The sequence below is a fragment of the Cajanus cajan genome, chromosome 7 (genome assembly GCF_000230855.2).
Source record: "Cajanus cajan strain Asha chromosome 7, NIPB_CcT2T_4, whole genome shotgun sequence".
Classification (NCBI taxonomy): domain Eukaryota; kingdom Viridiplantae; phylum Streptophyta; class Magnoliopsida; order Fabales; family Fabaceae; genus Cajanus; species Cajanus cajan.
In genome coordinates, this window is record NC_138523.1 from 58,828,954 (window position 1) to 58,849,467 (window position 20,514).

At 32.9% G+C, this 20,514-nt stretch overlaps 1 protein-coding gene and 1 long non-coding RNA gene across 2 annotated transcripts; one reads left to right on the forward strand and one right to left on the reverse strand.

The window, feature by feature from the left end:
- Nucleotides 1-433: 433 nt before the first annotated feature.
- On the forward strand, nucleotides 434-6,475 carry LOC109796632 (serine/threonine protein phosphatase 2A 57 kDa regulatory subunit B' beta isoform). The gene is made up of 2 exons (XM_020356348.3): nucleotides 434-2,259; nucleotides 3,930-6,475. The coding sequence occupies exons 1-2, from the start codon at nucleotides 1,135-1,137 to the stop codon at nucleotides 4,254-4,256; spliced, it is 1,452 nt and encodes a 483-aa protein (XP_020211937.1). The 5' UTR covers nucleotides 434-1,134; the 3' UTR covers nucleotides 4,257-6,475.
- Nucleotides 6,476-9,234: 2,759 nt separating this feature from the next.
- On the reverse strand, nucleotides 9,235-15,114 carry LOC145949482 (uncharacterized). The gene is made up of 5 exons (XR_014427693.1): nucleotides 14,220-15,114; nucleotides 14,020-14,130; nucleotides 13,810-13,891; nucleotides 13,468-13,730; nucleotides 9,235-13,343 (listed from the first exon to the last, which is right to left on the reverse strand). It is a non-coding gene; the product is annotated as an uncharacterized LOC145949482 (long non-coding RNA).
- Nucleotides 15,115-20,514: the final 5,400 nt, after the last annotated feature.

A 20,514-nucleotide genomic window follows, 5' to 3' on the forward strand; every position in this document is an offset into this window, starting at 1 on the left:
TTACTCAAATTTTGGTTCTTGTAAGTGGTCTTGCATCAACTAATCATATTAATCCTTAATAGAAGAGTCTCAAATTGTAGAATTTAAATGCGTCCTTGTTCAAGATAAAGTAACATTTAAATAGTAATTTATGTTAGCGCTCCTTGTAGTGGGATGATTTCCTACATTATTTTTAACTAACAAGGTAATTAATTACAAATATTAAAATTATTCATATAACAAAGACACATATTAAAATATATGATGCATAAAAGATTAAAATGATATAATAAAAGTTTGATATATCATAAGTTCAAGTATTTTATATAACAAAATTAAATCAATGTAAAAGTTATACTGTTATAAAAAGTATCATTATAAGTCGTTATTCAATACTATGTTATCTTATTTTTTAAGTGTGTTTATACTTTACAATAACAAGACTTTCTTATTTGAAATAATCTTAAATTAGTTTATGTAAGAAGGTGTTTAAAAAAATATATATATTTACAAGATAAAAGGAAAATAAAAAAGAAAGGAAAAAAGGTTTTGACAAGAGAACAAAATTTAGAAAGAAAAGAAAAAGTTACTTGTGTAAAAATTAAAATGAGTATTATTTTAGTATAGAACTAAGATAAAAGTTGTAGAAGTATAACAGTCAAAATATAAAAATAATAAATATATAACAACCAAAGTGTAATATATGCTAATGTTAGGAGACTTATTATGTATGAAAGAAAATATTTTTGAATGACTTAATTAAAGAAAATTGAAAGCGATAATATGAAGAAAAAATCAAATCATATTTGAATGTAATAATAAAAGGTGAAGTTTCATGGGGAGCAGTTAAACCTAAACCTAAAGTTGTTTTTAAGGCTCTTATCGTTGGGGTATATAAACTTTTATCCACGTGGCGTGGTATTTTGGCGCCTTAGAAACAAAACAGGTAAATTTGCAGTTTTTGACGATTATATTGATGTGAGTGAAGAAGAAGGCCTTGGACGCGAGTCATTTTCCGCTTCGTCGTGGTTTACGTGCTTCATGATTCGCCGTTTCCCTCAATAGTCAATACAACCCAGAAGCCGCACCATTAGGGCTTCGGGTACCTTCAATTCCTCTATTTCTTGGCTACCATCGTCGCCACATTCACCCAAAATGTTCAACAAGATCATCAAGCTCGCTCACAAGAAATGCCCCAAATTGGAATTCCCCGAATCCGGACAACAATTTTACGAAGTAGTCGTCAAACACGCCTCTCGCTCCGCCTCCGCCTCCGCCGCCAATTCCGATTCCCAAACCCCTCCTCCCTCCGCGCCGCTCCCCAACCCCACCCAAATCGAACCACTCCCGCCACTGCGAGACGTCGACGTTTCGGAACAACCCGCTCTGTTCCTCCGCAAAATCCAAGTGTGTTGCTATGTATGCGATTTCTCAGACACTCTCAACTACGGCTACGATATAGAAGTCAAGCGCCAAACGCTCGAGGAACTCATCGAAATCATTCAATCCGGTGCGTTCGGCTTCACCGATATTCAAGAAGACTTGATCAACATGATTTCCCTCAACATTTTCCGGTGCTTACCTCCCTCCTCTAACACCGCCGATGACTTAGATCCCGAAGACGATGAAAGATATTTGGACCCCTCGTGGCCCCATTTGCAGCTCGTGTACGAAATTCTTTTGCGTTACGTTGTTGCGCCCGAGACTGATATCAAGACTGCGAAGCGCTTCATTGACCATGTCTTTGTGTTGAAGCTTATTGACTTGTTCGATTCCGAGGACCTCCGCGAGCGCGAGTTTTTGAAGACCATTCTTCACCGCATTTACGGCAAGTTCATGGTGCTTAGGCCCTTCATTCGGAGAGCCATCAACAACGTCTTCTACCGGTTTATATTCGAGACGCCGAGGCATAATGGTATTGCTGAGTTGTTGGAGATTCTGGGGAGTATTATCAATGGCTTTGCGTTGCCGATGAAAGAGGAACATAAGCTGTTTTTGATTCGGACTCTCGTGCCGCTTCACAAGCCCAAATGTATTTCCTGTTATCACCAGCAACTGTCTTATTGCGTGGTTCAGTTTGTTGAGAAGGACAATAGGCTTGCGGATCCTGTGATCAGGGGCATGTTGAAGTATTGGCCTGTCACGAATTGCCAGAAGGAAGTGCTTTTTCTTGGAGAGCTAGAAGAGGTTCTTGAGGCTACTCAGCTTCCTGAGTTTATACGCTGCATAGGGCCTCTTTTCAGGCAAATTGGACGCTGCCTTAACAGCCCTCACTTTCAGGTCTGTCTCTTTTCCACATTCAGTTAACTTGTATATGAAATTCTAACATACTACATGCCTTGCATTTATGGATATGGCATTTTTAGTTTCACATAAATGTTTGCTTTTTTGAGATTACTTGTTTTTTCAACTGGTAAATGCTTCTGGATTATATTATACTTTTTACTTTCATTGACTATATATACTTTGAGTGAGATAATTATCACTGCCTACTGTCCTTTTCTTCTGAATCTCTGGCCCGGAAATTTATCATGCATTTTGTCTGTTTACTTTAACAATCCTAGCATAGTAGAAACATATAGGTGATTGTTGGAGAAATATTCAAAATTTGCATCATTCTTTTTTTGTTTCATGTCTGTGCATCATCATCACTATTGGCTTAGAAAAGTTGAACTTCATTTGAGATGTTACTTCTCATAAAATGTAAGTTTTGGTGATTTCTTCCACTTGGGTTTACATTTGAATTGGAGGAAAATTTGGGAGGAAAAAGTGGAAATAGTTATACATTTATGGCATGAAAGTGATAAGGGAAGAGGCAAGGGATATAGTATGTCTTAGAATTTGAGCTTTATGGCTAACTTAATCTCACAAAACGGCTCGAAAGGTTAGGATTGACCAACCCATGTAAGGATTACATTGGTCTTGTCAGCTTAGAACTTAACATCTAGAATGTGAACAAATTTGGATGGACCAATAACAATTTTAAGATAGACCGTAATATCAACTTGGAATATGGGCTTAGAGCCTAATTCAATTCAACAAAATTGATTAGTAAGATGAGGGCTACTCAAATCTTATAAGTGCTACATTGGTTATATCTTTGATTGATGTGAGATTTCAACACACCCCACTCATGCTTAGGATTGGGCATATGGTGTGTGGACAAATGCAGGTGGTCCAAAACAGAGACAAATTGGGGTGACCTAATAATGCATCTAGGATAGATTCTAATATTGTATTAAAATTTATGTTTGGGGTATAACTCAACCTTTCAAAACAAACTTGTAAGGTGATAATTGTTTGAACCTAAGGATTACATTAACTATATCTCTAGTCAATGTGAAATTTTAACTTATACACTCATGTCCAGTATTGGATATTTGGAGCATAGACAAATTTGGGTGGCTCAATAGCAACATCCCCTCATGCTTAGGAATAGACATTTAGAGAGTAAACAAATATGGATAGACTTTGATATCATATTATTGTTTGGATTTAGGATCTAACTTTACCCATGAAAACAACTTGATAGGTAAAAACTACCCTAGCCTTATAAGGGCTACATTGGCCATATCTGATACCATATTGATGAACTTGTTTTTCTTTATCTGTGGGAAAATACTGAGCATCTATTAAGTGGCTTAGTTTGGCTGAGATTTAGAATCCTCCTTTTCACTCGTGGGATGCTATTTAAGATAATGGTATTAAAGCTTTTTATAAGTAAGATGATTGGGTGCCTTGGATTAGGGGGCCTGACGAATATCAAGGGCCTTCTGAGTTTGGATGTTTAATTGGTTTTGCATTGTGGTCGTCAGATTTTATTACATTTTATATAACTATATAATTTCAATCATGATAAAGGATAAATCTCACCCTTTGGCAGTAGTAAAGGAAAATGTTTCTTTATTCTCTCTTGACTGCTCGCTCTGACTATTGTTTATCCATGGCAGGTTGCTGAACGAGCACTTTACTTGTGGAACAATGAGCACATTATAAGTATAGTATCTCAGAATCGAAATGTTATATTGCCAGTAATCTTTGAAGCTTTGGAAAATAACATGAAAAGCCATTGGAACCGAGCAGTGCATGGGCTAACAGCCAATGTGAGGAGGATGTTTGTGGAGATGGATGCCGAATTGTTTCAAGAGTGTCAAAGGCAGTACTTAGAGAAGGAAGCCAGGGCTACAGAGTTGGAAGAGAAGAGGGAGTTAACATGGAAGAAATTGGAAGCAGTGGCTGCCCAAGCCGTGAGGGATGATATGGTTTTGGTTAACTAAGGTATTGAGCTTGCAACTCTTCTTTTACACGTTGATGGTTGAGCTACATCATCACTGTTGCATACCCTAAGATAGAAAGGAAGAAATTGTAATTTTATTTTACTTCAATTTTACAAACCATTGTCCTAAGGACAATGATAATCAAAAGTAGAAAGTTTTATTGGAAAGTGTAACATTTAATGTTACAAAGGCATTTACACTGCATTTTCCAATAAAAGCCTTCTATGCTGTAATTCCTTAACGTCTTTTACCCCTAGAGTAATGGATAGCAAAAACGATTTTAATTACACGGCATGGTGAACAGGATATGCAAATTAACAATCTTGCGAGTCCTGTTAGCAAGTGTTAGAGTGTTTTTTTGATCTGTCCCTACCTGCCTTTTAGTTCATTTTATATACCCAATGTCTTGTTATCAATTGTAAATACAAACATATATTTTTCTTCAATTAAGTTGTCATTTAATGTTCCAATATCTGTCGATGTATGGAAAATTGGTGCAGTTGGTACTGCTTTTTTTTATGAATGAATATTCGGAGGAAGAAGAGATTGTCTGGTTCCTTACTCCCGTCCTTAGTTTAGGGAATAACACTAGCCTTCGGAAAAGTTTACAATTTTACACGGACCAAACCCAATACTGTAAATTCCGTTTGGTTTTTGTTTTTAGTATCAAGGTTTGTACTTCGTGGCGTGCAGAAAAACTAGCTTATATAGTAACATTGAACATCCTAATATAATCACCCGAAGATAAGTCTGGATTTCACAATCATATTGATTGTTGATTATAACATCATTCTCACACATCTTTCTCAATGATTTGTTAGTTGTTATACACTACAAGTGGCAAGATCCATGGCAATCTACACGAAAAAAAAAATTAATTTGTGTGGACAATATTGATCAAGTTATTCTACACTCGAAACTCATAAACTGTATGCTGGACCTGGATTGTCGGTAGTCATGATCCTTTGTTGCCCCGGCTCTGCCCCACAGGGAATGAGCAACTGCAGGGCTAAATTTTATATTTGAGCCAGAGAGGTATTTCTTTTTTAAATATTAAAGTGGGTAGATTTTGAAAGAATAAAAAAAAAAAAAAAAAAACCTCAATTGTGGGAAGTTGTCTCTGAACATGACTTTTAGTAAATTGGAAGTTGTATATTGTTAAGAGACTTTAAAATTTATTAATTTTTTTTAATGAAATTCTTGTTTAGTTATACGACTTCCCTACGAAGTTGCAATTTGCGTATAGTCATAATTTACCTTTTTTTAAGAATTTTTTAAACTGAAAAACGAATTAAACTTCAAATATTATTATTTTTTAGTACAAGTCGTGAAAATAGAAATGATTGTTGTTACTTGTTTCTTTTTAGTGAACTCGTGAATTTGGAACAACCTTAATTTTTTATTATTTAATTTTATATATTGGAGTTGTGAAATAAAACTCGACCTTTGTTATTGTTTTAAAAAATTTATATGTTTAAAGTTGTGATTCATTATATGACTTTTATAAATAAATAAAAAATGTTTCGTAGTTTATTTATTTAAATATTTTATTTTAAAAGTTTATTTTATGATTTCAATTTTAATTTATTTTAAATATTCTAAAAATGTTAAATTTAACTTCTTCTTTTTTTGCATTATGAATTTAGTTTTTGCTTCTTTTTAGCATAGGATTATAAACCAAAGTTGATACTAGGAATGTTCTACTAGGAAGAGAAAGGTTGGGTTGTGATACTATCGTGTGTCAAGACTTAGGTTGGATCTGTGTCATTATAATTTTTTATTGATTAAAAAAATATATAAGTTGTATGTGATATTTAGACTTGCAACTTTTATATCTGTAAAAAAAAGTCGTGTTGTTATTCATGAATTTATAAAGAAAAAATAAACAGGAGTTATATTTGCTTTCAAGACTTTTATTAAAAGAAATTATTTTCTAAAATTTAATTTTTGTTTTGATTTATAATGTTAAAAAACAGGTAAAGTAATATGACTCTTTCCAACTTTGTATGCGTCCAAAAACAGAACACGGCTTTTATAAAAAAAAAAAATTTAAAAGTCGTAAAACTACATATTACTGACAATTAAAAAGTTGTATTTCAGAGATATGAATTACCTCAATTTGGTTTTTTTTTTTACTCTCTTCAAATCTACCCATTTTAATAAAACCACCCATATGAGATTAAAAAAAAAAAAAAAAAAAAAAAAAAAAAAAAAAAGAACGACATCTGATAAAGCACTGTATTGCGACACTATACTTTAATTTGGTAGACAAGTGCATTTTATGGCTGAAATGCCTATAGATCAAATCAACCGATTTAATGGATTAAGGAGCCCTGTATATCCCTTTACCTTATAGAGAAATAGTGAAATGAGATAAATAAAATAAAATAAACTCAACTAAAAATAAGTTTACGAGTAACGAGTTGTTTACGGTGGATTTCGTTTTATGGATCCTTTTTATTCGAAATAGCACGATTTCACGTTTCAATTTATGCGTGCTCGTGACATGACAGAATTAAAGACTTTCAGTGAAAAAATATAATCGTACAAGTAAGAAATAGAGTTTTCATTAAATGGTAACAGAATTACAATTCGTAAGGATAACGAAACGTGTTTAGAATGACTACACTACACTAGGCTAGATTATGCTATGCTATGCTACTCCTAAAAAAGGAAAAAGAAAGGTGGTCGAGAAATCGTACCCAAAGCTGTCTCGTACGCACAGTATGCCTTATGCACAGGCTGCGGAGTGCATGTGAGGTATTGTGGGAATTAGATTTTCGACCTCCTGCTACGAGCATGGCTCGTTTAATTTATAGACAAAGATTTGGGAAAGGTAACTGTTTCTGACGTGCCCCGGAAGTGCATAACCGTTCTAAACTTCCACCTCGACCTCATGGCTTATTCCCGGGCACGTCTTTGGATAACTCTTGGAACTGCTCATTAACTTCCCCAAACCGTTCTGCAGCCTTTGACACTTATCCCATGATTTACTTTAGCCACTCTTAAATCGTGTCTCCTTTAAGTTCTTCATTCCGAGAGGTTGCGAAGTGTGTTCGTGTATGTCCAGATTCTTGGGATTTCGAGTAACCAACGAAAAATATACTACTCGAGTGTTTCCTGATTTTTCTTGTACTTTGAGAGGTTGCGAGGCTGTGAGCCTTTCTCCTGAGCAACGTCCTTCCTAGTTCAATGATTTCGAGAGTTTCACGAAAAGTGTCTTCGTTCCTTCCTAGTTCAATGATTTCGAGAGTTTCACGAAAAGTGTCTTCGTTCCTTCCTAGTTCAATGATTTCGAGAGTTTCACGAAAAGTGTCTTCGTGTCCTTCCTAGTTCAATGATTTCGAGCGTTTCACGAAAAGTGTCTTCGTGTCCTTCCTAGTTCAATGATTTCGAGAGTTTCACAAAAAGTGTCTTCGTGTCCTTCCTAGTTCAATGATTTCGGGAGTTTCACGAAAAGTGTCTTCATGTATCTCTTGATTCTATTCAGGCTTCGTATGCCTTCTTCAGAAACTTCTTTGCCATTTTCCGATCACCTAGGATTTTTGATCACCTCTGTATTTCGAGTGCCTCCGAATTCATTTTCCGGTACCAACAAATGCCCCCCTGGAAAACATTTGTTTCGAAGTAACTGAGAAAGAATGTTTTTCAACGCCTCAACTCTCTTTCTCTGATAAGACCCTAAAGCGTTGTACTCTTCGCGAGAATTAAAATGCCCCTGACATCTTTTAATTCTGAATTTCTCCTTTTCGTACCTGCTGCTCCATTTTCTCGGGATGTTATCGAAATTCGTGAATCAACTTCTCCTGAACGTCCTGAGGTATGTTTTGTTGACTTTCAATTTTCCTCGAGCCTTCTCAGCTTTATAATTTTTCATAATTTCAGTCTCCTCGAAAGCCTTAGCTGCTGATCTGTCAAACACAACGCTACATCTCGGATAAAGCATAACTTCCCGATCATCATCTTTCTTCCTCGAAAGAAAATCGAGCAAACTGTCCCTCTCTTTCGGATACATAGGTTCCTGCTCTTTCGCGAACTCATCTAAGAGCTCTTCCAGTTTTTCATCCGTAATAAGTTCGATAACTTCCTCTTCGTTCGCAACCAGGTCAACCATATCGATTTCACGCACATTACATTGATCCCCATAGGGAGAGGTTCCACATATCCTGCTTGTGCAACGAATGGATCAGTATCAATTTTCATTTTCTTCTCCTCGAAAGCCAAGCGACCATCAGGAATCGCTTTCTCAACCATGTCCCTTTCAGTAAAATATCAAATATTCTATCGGCTTTCGTTATATCGAAACTATATTTTCTATTCGATCCGGCCTCTATTATTTTCCCCAGGTTTTAATAATTGGCATTGATAGGTTGGCCCGGGTTGCAATTCGGCTAAGTTCACTTCCATTTCTTCATTTAGACATTCGAAATTATCATCGTTAACGTCCATATTGTCTAAATATGTCACTTTTTTTTCTTCGAACAAACTTGTCAATTTTCCCAACCTTTCTTTCTCTGCTCGAATTTGTTCAATTCGTCTCACTTTCTCTGCTAGTTGAGCCATATCTCTCAATTGTTCATTCACAAGTTTCTTTCGAATCGAAAAATCCAACCCAGTGGCGGCATTTTTTACCAACTCATGCTCAGGAATATTCGTGTAACATCGAGGCTTTAGTTGCCTAAATCTATTCAAATATTCGTCCAATGTCTCATGATGTTGCCTCTTTATATTCATCAAATCAACTATGCTCACCTTGATTTCCTCTCGAAAAAAGTTTTCGTGGAAACTCCTTTCCAATTGTGCCCAAGTAATAATCGAATTAGATGGCAAAGTCGTAAACCACATAAAAGCATATTTGGTTAGTGAACTTGGAAAATATTTCATTTTCAGATATTCATTACCCACTAGGTCTCCACACTCGACTAGATATTTCGCTATGTGTTCTACGGTGGATTCACCTAACTCTCCTGCGAATTTTGAGAATTTCGGGACTCATCCCCCTGGGTAGCTCAGATTGGGTAATATATATAGTCAGGAAAGGCAGATACAAAGTAAGGGTGCTCATTTCGCCCCGTTTCAAATCCGTGCCTATTCAGTACCCTCTCGACTATATGATCCAAATTTTTCTCGACATTTCTCAGAGGTCCCCCTTGATTGAGATTGATACGATTTCTAATTTCTCGAATATTCGTCTCATTGACGGTTGGATTTTCGAGACCGTTCAGATTTACACTCGTATCTCTCGAGAGCCGATTATCATTAATTTTATCTCTTATTTTGCTCATCAGCTCGTATAGGGGTGTGAGTGTGTTGTACATTTGTGTAGACAACAAATTTACCATATCGTGGTTACTATGATCCATTTGTTGTCGAAAGGCTATCATGGCTTCATTGCTTATACCCGTGGTTATATAATTACTTTGTCGAACCAATGACCCTTCTTGGCTTGTGCCAACATGCTGGTGAGGATCGTGCATGATAAAGCCCATCCCATTTGGGACTGCATTATACCTATATGATGATATTTGCATTTGAGAATTGTGCCCAGAATATGGTATTGGCATTTCTACGCTCATGGGCTGGGTACTTCTCCAATTCGGAGGCATTCCCCATGGGTATTCGCGGGTAGCGTTCACCATTTCTTGTGATGCATTCAGAAATCCCGCGGAGTTCGGAATATTTACAAGAGGTGGAGACATTGCCCCACTGGCCTCATTTGGCACATTTTCTTGATTTGTATTCCGATTTTCTCCATTACCCTGTTCTTCATTAAGCGCATCTCTTCTGCTGGATGTAGACATAGTTCTCTCACTTCTAAGTCTCATAAAAATAGAATCACACACAAAACTAGTTCAATGAAGTTCATCAAACGGGTCCCACCGGGCGTGCCAATTTGTTTACGGTGGATTTCGTTTTATGGATCCTTTTTATTCGAACTAGCACGATTTCACGTTTCAATTTATGCGTGCTCGTGACATGACAGAATTGAAGACTTTTAGTGAAAAAATATAATCGTACAAGTAAGAAATAAAGTTTTCATTAAATGGTAACAGAATTACAATTCGTAAGGATAACGAAACGTGTTTAGAATGACTACACTACACTAGGCTAGATTATGCTATGCTACGCTATGCTATGCTACTCCTAAAAAAGGAAAAAGAAAGGTGGTCGAGAAATCGTACCCAAAGCTGTCTCGTACGCACAGTATGCCTTATGCACAGGCTGCGGAGTGCATGTGAGGTATTGTGGGAATCAGATTTTCAACCTCCTGCTACGAGCATGGCTCGTTTAATTTATAGACAAAGATTTGGGAAAGGTAACTGTTTCTGACGTGCCCCGGAAGTGCATAACCGTTCTAAACTTCCACCTCGACCTCGTGGCTTATTCCCGGGCATGTCTTTGGATAACTCTTGGAACTGCTCATTAACTTCCCCAAACCGTTCTGCAGCCTTTGACACTTATCCCATGATTTACTTCAACCGCTCTTAAATCGTGTCTCCTTTAAGTTCTTCATTCCGAGAGGTTGCGAAGTGTGTTCGTGTATGTCCGGATTCTTGGGATTTCGAGTAACCAACGAAAAATATACTACTCGAGTGTTTCCTGATTTTTCTTGTACTTTGAGAGGTTGCGAGGCTGTGAGCCTTTCTCCTGAGCAGCGTCCTTCCTAGTTTAATGATTTCGAGAGTTTCACGAAAAGTGTCTTCGTGTCCTTCCTAGTTCAATGATTTCGAGAGTTTCGCGAAAAGTGTCTTCGTGTCCTTCCTAGTTCAATGATTTCAAGCGTTTCACGAAAAGTGTCTTCGTGTCCTTCCTAGTTCAATGATTTCGAGAGTTTCACGAAAAGTGTCTTCATGTCCTTCCTAGTTCAATGATTTCGGAAGTTTCACGAAAAGTGTCTTCGTGTATCTCTTGATTCTATTCAGGCTTCGTATGCCTTCTTCAGAAACTTCTTTGCCATTTTCCGATCACTTAGGATTTTTGATCACCTCTGTATTTCGAGTGCCTCCGAATTCATTTTCCGGTACCAACATGAATATACAGTTATTTTAATCTCTAAATTTGGAAGATGTCATATTAATTCTTAAAATCAAGAAAATATTAAATAAGTTATGAAAGTGTAAAACAACACATTAGTTCAGAGGATAAAATAATAAGAATTAAATTTAGATATTTATTTAACATAGATCATCGTAGTGCTTACCACTGTTTGGAAGATAAAAGTGATTGTTTAGCCCAAGTTTTCGAGGTTGGTTTCCCCTAACCATACTATTTAGTAATTGTATTTTAGCACTACTCCACAAGGATTCATTTTAGTATTTAGAATAATAGAAGTTTGTCTTCTTGTTAGTAAAAAGTATAGCAGCCAAGTGGGTATTTTTTGGTTCTTTGTTGGGTTAATGCAAGTGACTAACATCGTTTTTTTTCCCAGGTTGCACGACTTTTAACAGCTAGCGAAGCTTTTTGGAAAAGGACACAATATACAAGGTATCATAAACTAAGATCAAGCTCAGAGAACGTGCATAGTGTAATAGTCGAGATAAAATCACGTATGAGCAACCACTATTCTTCTTGAACCAAAACAAAATTGTCGCTTTATTTCGACAAGTTTGTCCATATACTTAGACTTAAATTTCTAAATATTACGTATTAGCTTTTCTTATGTTAAAATAATATAATAGTTTCATTACTTGAATATCAAACAATCAATACAACATATGATATTATATATATTATCGGACACGTGAATTAAATAATGTAGAATTCTTACAACTAAATTAGTCCTTTTTTTTTTAACGATCGTCACTATATTACGTGGAATCACTATTAATTATGAAAATTAAATTATTAGAACATACAATATTAAAGGAGAAAATATATTATATATACACACGCATGTATATATATATATATAGGGAGCATATCAAGTGAGAAGGAATTTATTATGAGAGATGAGAGGGTTAAAATATAACTTTTAGATTAATTTTTTCTCACTTGATTAAATCTCAAATTTTCTCTCACTTGATTAATCTAAAGGTTATATTTTAACCCTCTCGTAATAAATTCTCTCTCACTTGATATGCTCTCATATATATATATATATATATATATATATATATATAGAGAGAGAGAGAGAGAAAGTGAATATAAAAGCTGTCAAATAGTTAAGAATTTAAAACAATTCTAGGCACATACAACTTAACAAGAATTGAATCTAGTTTCTTTTACCTCACTTCAAGCCAACCGAAATTGAAGGAGAGGAGAAGGGAGAACTACGATGTCTATTAATAGATGGCGCTTATTTTAATGATAGACAGCGCTTAAAAAGCGCTCTCTATTTGAACGATGTCTATTAATAGATAGCGCTTCTAAAAAAGCGCTATCCATGTATATGAAAATAGAAAACACTTCCTTTTAAGTGCGCTAACTATGTATATGCAAATAGAAAGTACTTCCTTTTAAGTGCACTATCTATGTCTAAGTACCTACATGACGCTTTTAAAAAGAAGTGTTCTCTATCTTTGAATGTATAGACATCACTTCCTTTTAAGTGCGCTAACTATGTATATGCAAATAGAAAGCACTTCTTTTTAAGTGCGCTATCTATGTCTAAGTACCTTTTTATATTCTAGCCAATAGAAAGCGCTTCCTTATATAAACGCTATCTATATGTTTAATTTTTTTTTTTAATAATTTTTTTACATCATTGACACTTGTTGATTTTGCTATGCATGCAAAAATAAATCCCAAGACATAGAACTATAACAATCAATCAACAATGTAGCCAAATTTGATTCAAAAATATAATGTATAATGTAATACATCAAAATTAAAAGATTAGTTTATATAAACCTAACATGTATTACATTTAGTTTGTTGCAATAATAATTACATATATCTAAACACAATCAATGCTTGTCCATTATCATGCAACTCCTAGTCTTAGACTCAAATAAAAAAAAAGGAAATGTATATAGACCTAACATATTACATTTAGTTATTTGACATTAACTCGACAGTAACATATAATCAATGCTTGTCCAATATCATGTAGTTCTCTCTCTTATAATATTTCACAGCCCATTGGTTCTACAAAGAAAAGAAAAATTATAAGTCACCAAGATACAATATAAAATAAAATGTATGAAGATTAAAAAAATAGCATAAAAGAAAAGTGGCATGGCCTAAAAATGCTATAGCAGAACATACTAACCTACAAGCATTTTTTAATGACATATAAACACCAATCTTCTCTAACTTCTGTGATTTGATCATTAGAATATCGTTGCACACTGCATCTAGGGAAGTACTGAAAAAAAAAAAAACCAACTGGGATTGTACATAAAAGGAATTATAAGGAACCAATATATTTTATACATCTTTTGGAATTGTCCCCCCTTCACAATAGGTGATAATTTCCTTCATATACCGACAAATGTAATATCCACAATCGTTGCCATTTGATTGCTTTGGACACTATAACCAAAAGGCAAAAATATCAATATAATTAAAATTATCATCAGTGATTGATTTTCAAATAACAATTATAATTTACCTTAATTGTTATCCAATTGATGTTACTTGACTTAGACTTTGAAACGATAGCTCCTCTTTGAGCTCGGTAGGCTTGTATAACCCTAGTTAATAAAGATAATATATATATATATATATATATATATATATATATATATATATATATACACATATAAGTAAAAAATATAGTACAACAAAACACACAAAATGTCAACCATGTGTATATTCTTACATGTCAAACAAATTCTTCAAATCTTGCCACATACTTATGTCATTCTCCAATGGATCAAGATAATGAATTGTCTCCATTTTAAGATTGATTCCAAGCAACACCCAATGTTGGCTAAAAAAAATAAAGTGAATCAACAAATCTAAATTTTTTATTTTTAAAATAATTATTGCTAATAAAGTTCTGAATGAAAAAAGTCTTACCCTGTGTTTTGCAGGTTTTTCAGCCCCAGATGTGTCCACTGATTCTCCTAGTGCTGCAATGAATTGTGTCTCACCAGCAGGCCTCAGTATAGTTCAGCGTGATTTATCCCCAGTCCTTAAATCCCCAACTCCTAGTGTTTCTCCTAGACTCAGCACCAGCAGGAAAAGTCTGAGGACATCGTCAGGACTATCTCCTTCTGAGAATGACCTTCATGTTGAAAAAGAGATATATTTACCAAAATATCCGTACCATTTTCTAAAGTTTAATAAACTTAAAAATTTCAAAACTATATCAAATCAACTTATTACAACCTGAATTTATTATAGGTTAATGATATCCTTATAAGTTTCTTAGGCAACTTTTTTTTGGAATTTTGCCAGGACATTTGATATGAAATTATATTTTTACACTTAGGTTTAATTGGTATATAAAAATTAATGAAAATTCTCCAATAATTAATAAAATATCTTAATTATAGAAATTTAGGAAAATTTAAATTAGTTTTAGCTATTTTATTCGTAACAATTCCTAAAATGCATCTCCCAAAACTAGTCTAAGATAAGTTAAACAACCTACAAATACTTAGTTAAAACTTAGCACAAGTAGTGCATGATTTTGGTACAAAAATTATATCACATCAAACATGCTTACAAAAAATTTAACATAACCAAATAATGAGTCGCATGATCTATCTTCTACCACATCATCAAAAATGCATGACAACTCTTTATAAAAGTTTATAAAGTTATGTTGAAAACATATATTGATTTATATAAATTTTGAGAGAGAATGTTTCAAATTAATTCTTATGTTATGTTTGAGATTTTTTTTAATTAAGATAGTTTAAAAATTTTAAAATTTAAATTTTTTATTTAAATAAGATAATTAGATTCTATCGCATGCTTAATTTGTTTGTATACATATATATATATATATATATATATATATATATATATATATATATATAACTTTACAAATGTAAATAATAATCAATTTTTAATATTTAACAATTTTTAAATTAAATATAATTAATAACTTAAATAATTTTTAAATTTCAACAATACAAAAAGTTAATAATATTCAAAATTAAATAGAAGAGGAGAAAATAAAAGAAAAGTAAGAAACATATCCTACCTTTGAATGACAGCACTTCAAGCAAGGGCAAATAATTCTACTAGGATCTTTTGCATGCTCAACTGTAAATCTACGAAACTCTTTCACTCCATCTTCATATTCTTTTGACAATCGACTAGCAGACATCCATTTTCGATCCATTTTTTCTTGATCTATCATATTAGTCATTGATAATATTTACATCAATGTTAACATCTAATCACATAAATGCATGGTTTTAAAAAAATTATTGTTTATCTATACTTTTCATACATCAAATAATAAAATAAAAAAGAAATTTTTTTAAAGACTTACCTTAATATTTTAAATCTGTAAAGGAAAAACTTTCAACAAGTACAATAAGGCCTTCAATCTTTTCAATAGTAGTTTCAAGTTCAACAATATCAACCTGCCATAAGATAAAATTAAAGTAGAAATTTTAAAATAATTTTTTGACAATTAAAGTGATTATAATCAACTAGTTAATGATAGTAGTAATAATAATAAATTTTAAAAAGTGACTTGTTTAAGAGAAAAATAAATTTTTTTAATTAAAAAGTAGTAATAATAATAAATATTACAAAAAGTGTCTTAGCCAAAATCGCAAACCAGTTAAAGTCAATAATTTTGGAAAGAAAATTTAAACATATATAATAATTAATATATTATCATCACTACTAATAATATTGTTCTTGAAATCAAAATTAGTTATCATATTTCATTTTGTTAAATTGTTGTTGGCTTTTCAAGGTAACCATACATTTTATCTTGGTAACAAAAATTGGTACACCAATAATTAGGAAAATAGTGCCACCGATATTTATGATGTGCTATATATTATATTCATAAAATATGAACCTGAATTAAAATAACTTTTTTTATTTATTTATATTAAAATTGGTACACCAATAATTAGGAAAACAGTGTCTTACCCATGTCCTCTCGAACACGTGTATATCAAAAAGGAAGCAAAGTAGTCAACAACGCATGCACTCAAAGGAAAGAGCCTACCTCTGTTACAGGCCAATGCAGAGTTACCCACAGCAAAAGTTGAATTTCCCGAGTCTTCCAAGATGCTTTCCACCTCTAAAAAGGTTAAACTATTTGCAAGTTCTAGATTTGAGCTCCAACAGGCTAAACTGCGTCGTTCCGTTTGCGCTATTCGAGCTTCCCGCGCTGCAGCAGGTGACGCTGTCATTGAAGTTCGTTGAGGAACCGCTACAACCGCTAATTTTGTAGCAGGTGCAGGGAGGTTTCCACTGGCATTGTAAGCAGTCATCACATTATGCATGCCTTGCAACAGCATCTGAACCCGGTTCTTCTCTTGCTCCATAACGACCCGATCTTGATCCAACATCACCTTCTGCTCCTTCAAGCAGATATACTCATCCAGCATCTCACCCAAAGTCAACAAACTCAGGTGGAGTGGCGCGGTTGGAGAGGCTTCTGTTGGGGGGAACTACTTGTTCGGGGGGATTCTGAGTGCCCTAATGGCACTTGAAGCGGGTGAGGTGAATGTGAGGCTTGTTGATAATTGCTTCTATAGGTGCCCTCGTGTTTTCTTCTTTTGTCAGGGTGGGGAACAGAAGTCTTACGAAGAGTAAGAGATTCAACCACTTCATTCCCTTGTACATATATTTGATAATATAGGAGGCAAATCTTATTCTTTTTTTTTGTTTTTTTTTTGTGCATTTGTGTCTTGTGATTAATTGAATGTTTTTTTGTAAAATATGTAGATTACCAATCACTACAACCCTATGAACCAAGCCCCTTCTTATTCGGTGGCACAGTGGTAAGTATAAAAGGTTACAGAAAGAATGCAATAATAGTAAGTGTAAAAGGTTACAAAACCAGAAATTCGAATGCAATAAAGCAGAGATAATCTTGTCTAATTATTAAAATTTCAAAACAACACAAATCCATCATACATCATTCGCAGCAAACTCGCAACTAAAAACAAAAATAGTAAATATAAAAATAAAAAATAAATGCAATATTTGACTAAAAGAAGGTAATCGCATATACAAGAACTCACCTTTTTTATTTCTTATAAGAAGAAACGAACGTAACTTCAATGAATCTTGCAAAAAGTCTAGTCAAGGATGAATCTTGCAAAAAAAAGCCCTAGATTTTTCCATGAAAGAGATTAGCATCTTAAAATTTGTCATAAATTAACGTCTTCATTACGTAATTTGTCACGGTGCATTGCATTCATCTATTGATCAAAGAAAATTGATTAAAGAAAAAGTACAGAAAGAAAAGAAACAAAATTTAATATACAGAAAGAAAAGAAACGAAATTTAATATTTATTTCAAACTTGTATCAAAGTTAAGCATTAATGGAAAAAAAATATTCGATAAAGAAACAAAAAAGAAACACCTAATGATAAAAACCTGAAATATGAGTCAATAACGTGATTGTTGAGCGTAACTTGAGATACACTTTACGATCGAACAACAACGATGGTGAAGGAAGATTTCACAATCGGGAGGGATAAAGATGATTATGGCATGAAGGTCGAGAGGGACAGTGAATAAGAAAAGAACCGAGAGGGACAGTGAATAAGAAAAGAACCGAGAGGCTAGAGAATAGGAAAAGAACCGAAAGGCTAGAGACAGTGAATAAAAATCTGAACAGTGAATAACAATGTGAACGTGATCAGGGACCAATTAATAGAAAGTGTGAATAAAAATCTGAACAGTATAACAATGTGAACGTACGTGAGGGACCAATTAATAGAAAGCGTGAATAAAAATCTGTTCAGATTAATTTTTTTAATAAAAAGCGTGAGGGACCAATAGAAAGCGTTTTTTTTAATAAGTGCTTTGTTTTTATTTATTTACAAAACTGATTTTTCAATGAGCGCCATAATAATTTTTTAAAAAAATAATTAATTTATAAAATTTTATAAATGACGCTTCTATTCACACGCGCTATCTATTTATTCTCTTTAGAAAGCACTTTTTTAGAAAAGCACTATAACATATTTTTTCTAAATAAAATAACACAAAGAAAGCATTTTTTTATTAAACCCTCTCTATATAAAACTTTTTATAAAATCTTATAAATAACGTTTCTATTCAAACGCGCTATCTATTTATTTTTTTTAGAAAGCACTTTTTTAAAAAAGTGCTATAACATATTTTTTCATAAATAAAATAATACAAAGATAGCATTTTTTTTAATAAGCGCTCTCTATATAAAACCTTATTATGGCGTTTATTTAATTAAGCGCTCTTTTAATGTTTTATGTTTTAAAACACAACATTTATTAATTAAGCGCTCTCTAAATAGCGCTATCTAATGCCACTTTTGGTGTAGTGTTACAACCACCTAGACTCAAATTCTTAGCTCAAACATCGAATCAACATCCTCTAACTATGAATCTCACACACTAGAAAGATCTAGAAAGAAGGGAGGAAAAAGTAAGCTTCAAGTCAAAGTTTCTTTCCCTATAATTCTCTCTCTAAAGTTTTGAAGGACATGAACTTATGAGACTCATTTATAAACAGAAACATTGCATACTTTCCTTTCTTAATGTCAATCGGACATCTAGCCAGAGATCGTCAAAGCCAACCAAGCTCCGAGAGTCCCTAAACTCTCAGAGTCCCATAACACACCTTAACCACCATATACATAATTATTGCTAAAAGCCAATAATTTAACTTATTGTATTAACCCTTCACATTTGGACAATAAATTTTTTTTATTAAGGTTTTTTATGCCCTTTAAAAAATATTTAATACTAATATATTTGGTCTAAAATACTTTCATTTAATATTTTAAAATACGTAGAATAAGAACAATTATAACTATGGAGTAGGAATAATTGTCAAGAATATACATAAAAAAGTAATTGATATCACTTAAAATGTGTAAAACATCAAATAAAAAATTGGAAAAAAAGAAAAGTTTAAAAAAATAAAGAAAAATTGGTGTAAAAAAATCAAAAAATTATGATTCATAGGGGGTAGTTATGAATTCAAGTCATAATATATGATAACATTAAAAATTTAAAGGAAAAAATGTTATATATAAGTAATCTCGACTTAAGTAGAATTGTTTTCGGAAATAAATATTTATGATATCTAAAGAAATATGAAATTATATTTATCTCATATTTTATTTATTTTTTTAGAAGGCACGCGTCTTTAAAAATACTATTCTAAAATTTATTAAAAAAAACGTTTAGTTTACGAAAAATATATTTTACTTAACAAATATTTTATTCAAAAACTTTTCGATTACTATTTGTGTAATAAGTACTCGAGCGAGATTAATTTTTTAATATATACATATGTACATATATATATATATATATATATATATATATATATATATATATATATATATATAAAAGTTCATTCTCCTTAAAAAATTTGAATAAATTATAATTTTTAATAAAATTCAGATATTAAAAAATTAAGAGAGTCCCCACCCTTATTCCTTGCAGATGATATAAGCATTGATTTGTCCTTTTTCCTTGAGTAGATTGCTTGTACTATTCATCAGCACCATATAAAAAAAAAATGGTTATTTTATATGTACATACATGAATTGTTCCTATCATTATTATTTTTAGATAAATATTGTATGAATGGAATGGAGCCAGAAGATGAGGCAAAGAGACAATCTTTTCAAGTTATATTACTTCCCAGAGATATCCACATGCAGATAGGAAGATTCTTTAGAATTGGACGGTTTGACAATTTCTTTGAGATATGGAGACAAATCATGTTAAACACTTTATTATTACTTAGAAAAGGAACACTAAAATTAAATAAATAGAGGGGTTTGAAGTTGACATGGCATTAGAAATGCCACTCAGATCCTATCTTCTTCTTTCTTTTCTCTTCCGTTGTTTTCAAATCAAATCAGGAAAGAGCCAGCTAAATAATTATTTTGCCATGGAAGTGGAAACTCAAAAGTTGAACTCTAAAACTAGATTTACAAAATGTCCAATGGGAAAGTACTAGCAATGTAACAACAACTCAATTAATTTCATAACAGACAAAAGATGATGCCATTGGTATTGGTTTGAGGTATATGACTATCAGTTAAACTTTCGACTCTTACGATATAAGATTAATAAAGGCGGGTAAAGCTCAAACCACAAAGAGCCATCAACTTGTATTTCCATGTTAGAATAAAGCCACTACAAGTGCACCTATATTATAATT

What these genes read in the sequence shown, in the direction of transcription:
- LOC109796632 (XM_020356348.3), top strand. Translation starts at nt 1,135, where the DNA reads ATGTTCAACAAGATCATCAAGCTCGCTCACAAGAAATGCCCCAAATTG. An exon ending in TTAACAGCCCTCACTTTCAG is followed by an intron (nt 2,260 to 3,929) that starts GTCTGTCTCTTT and finishes TATCCATGGCAG; the next exon opens with GTTGCTGAACGAGCACTTTA.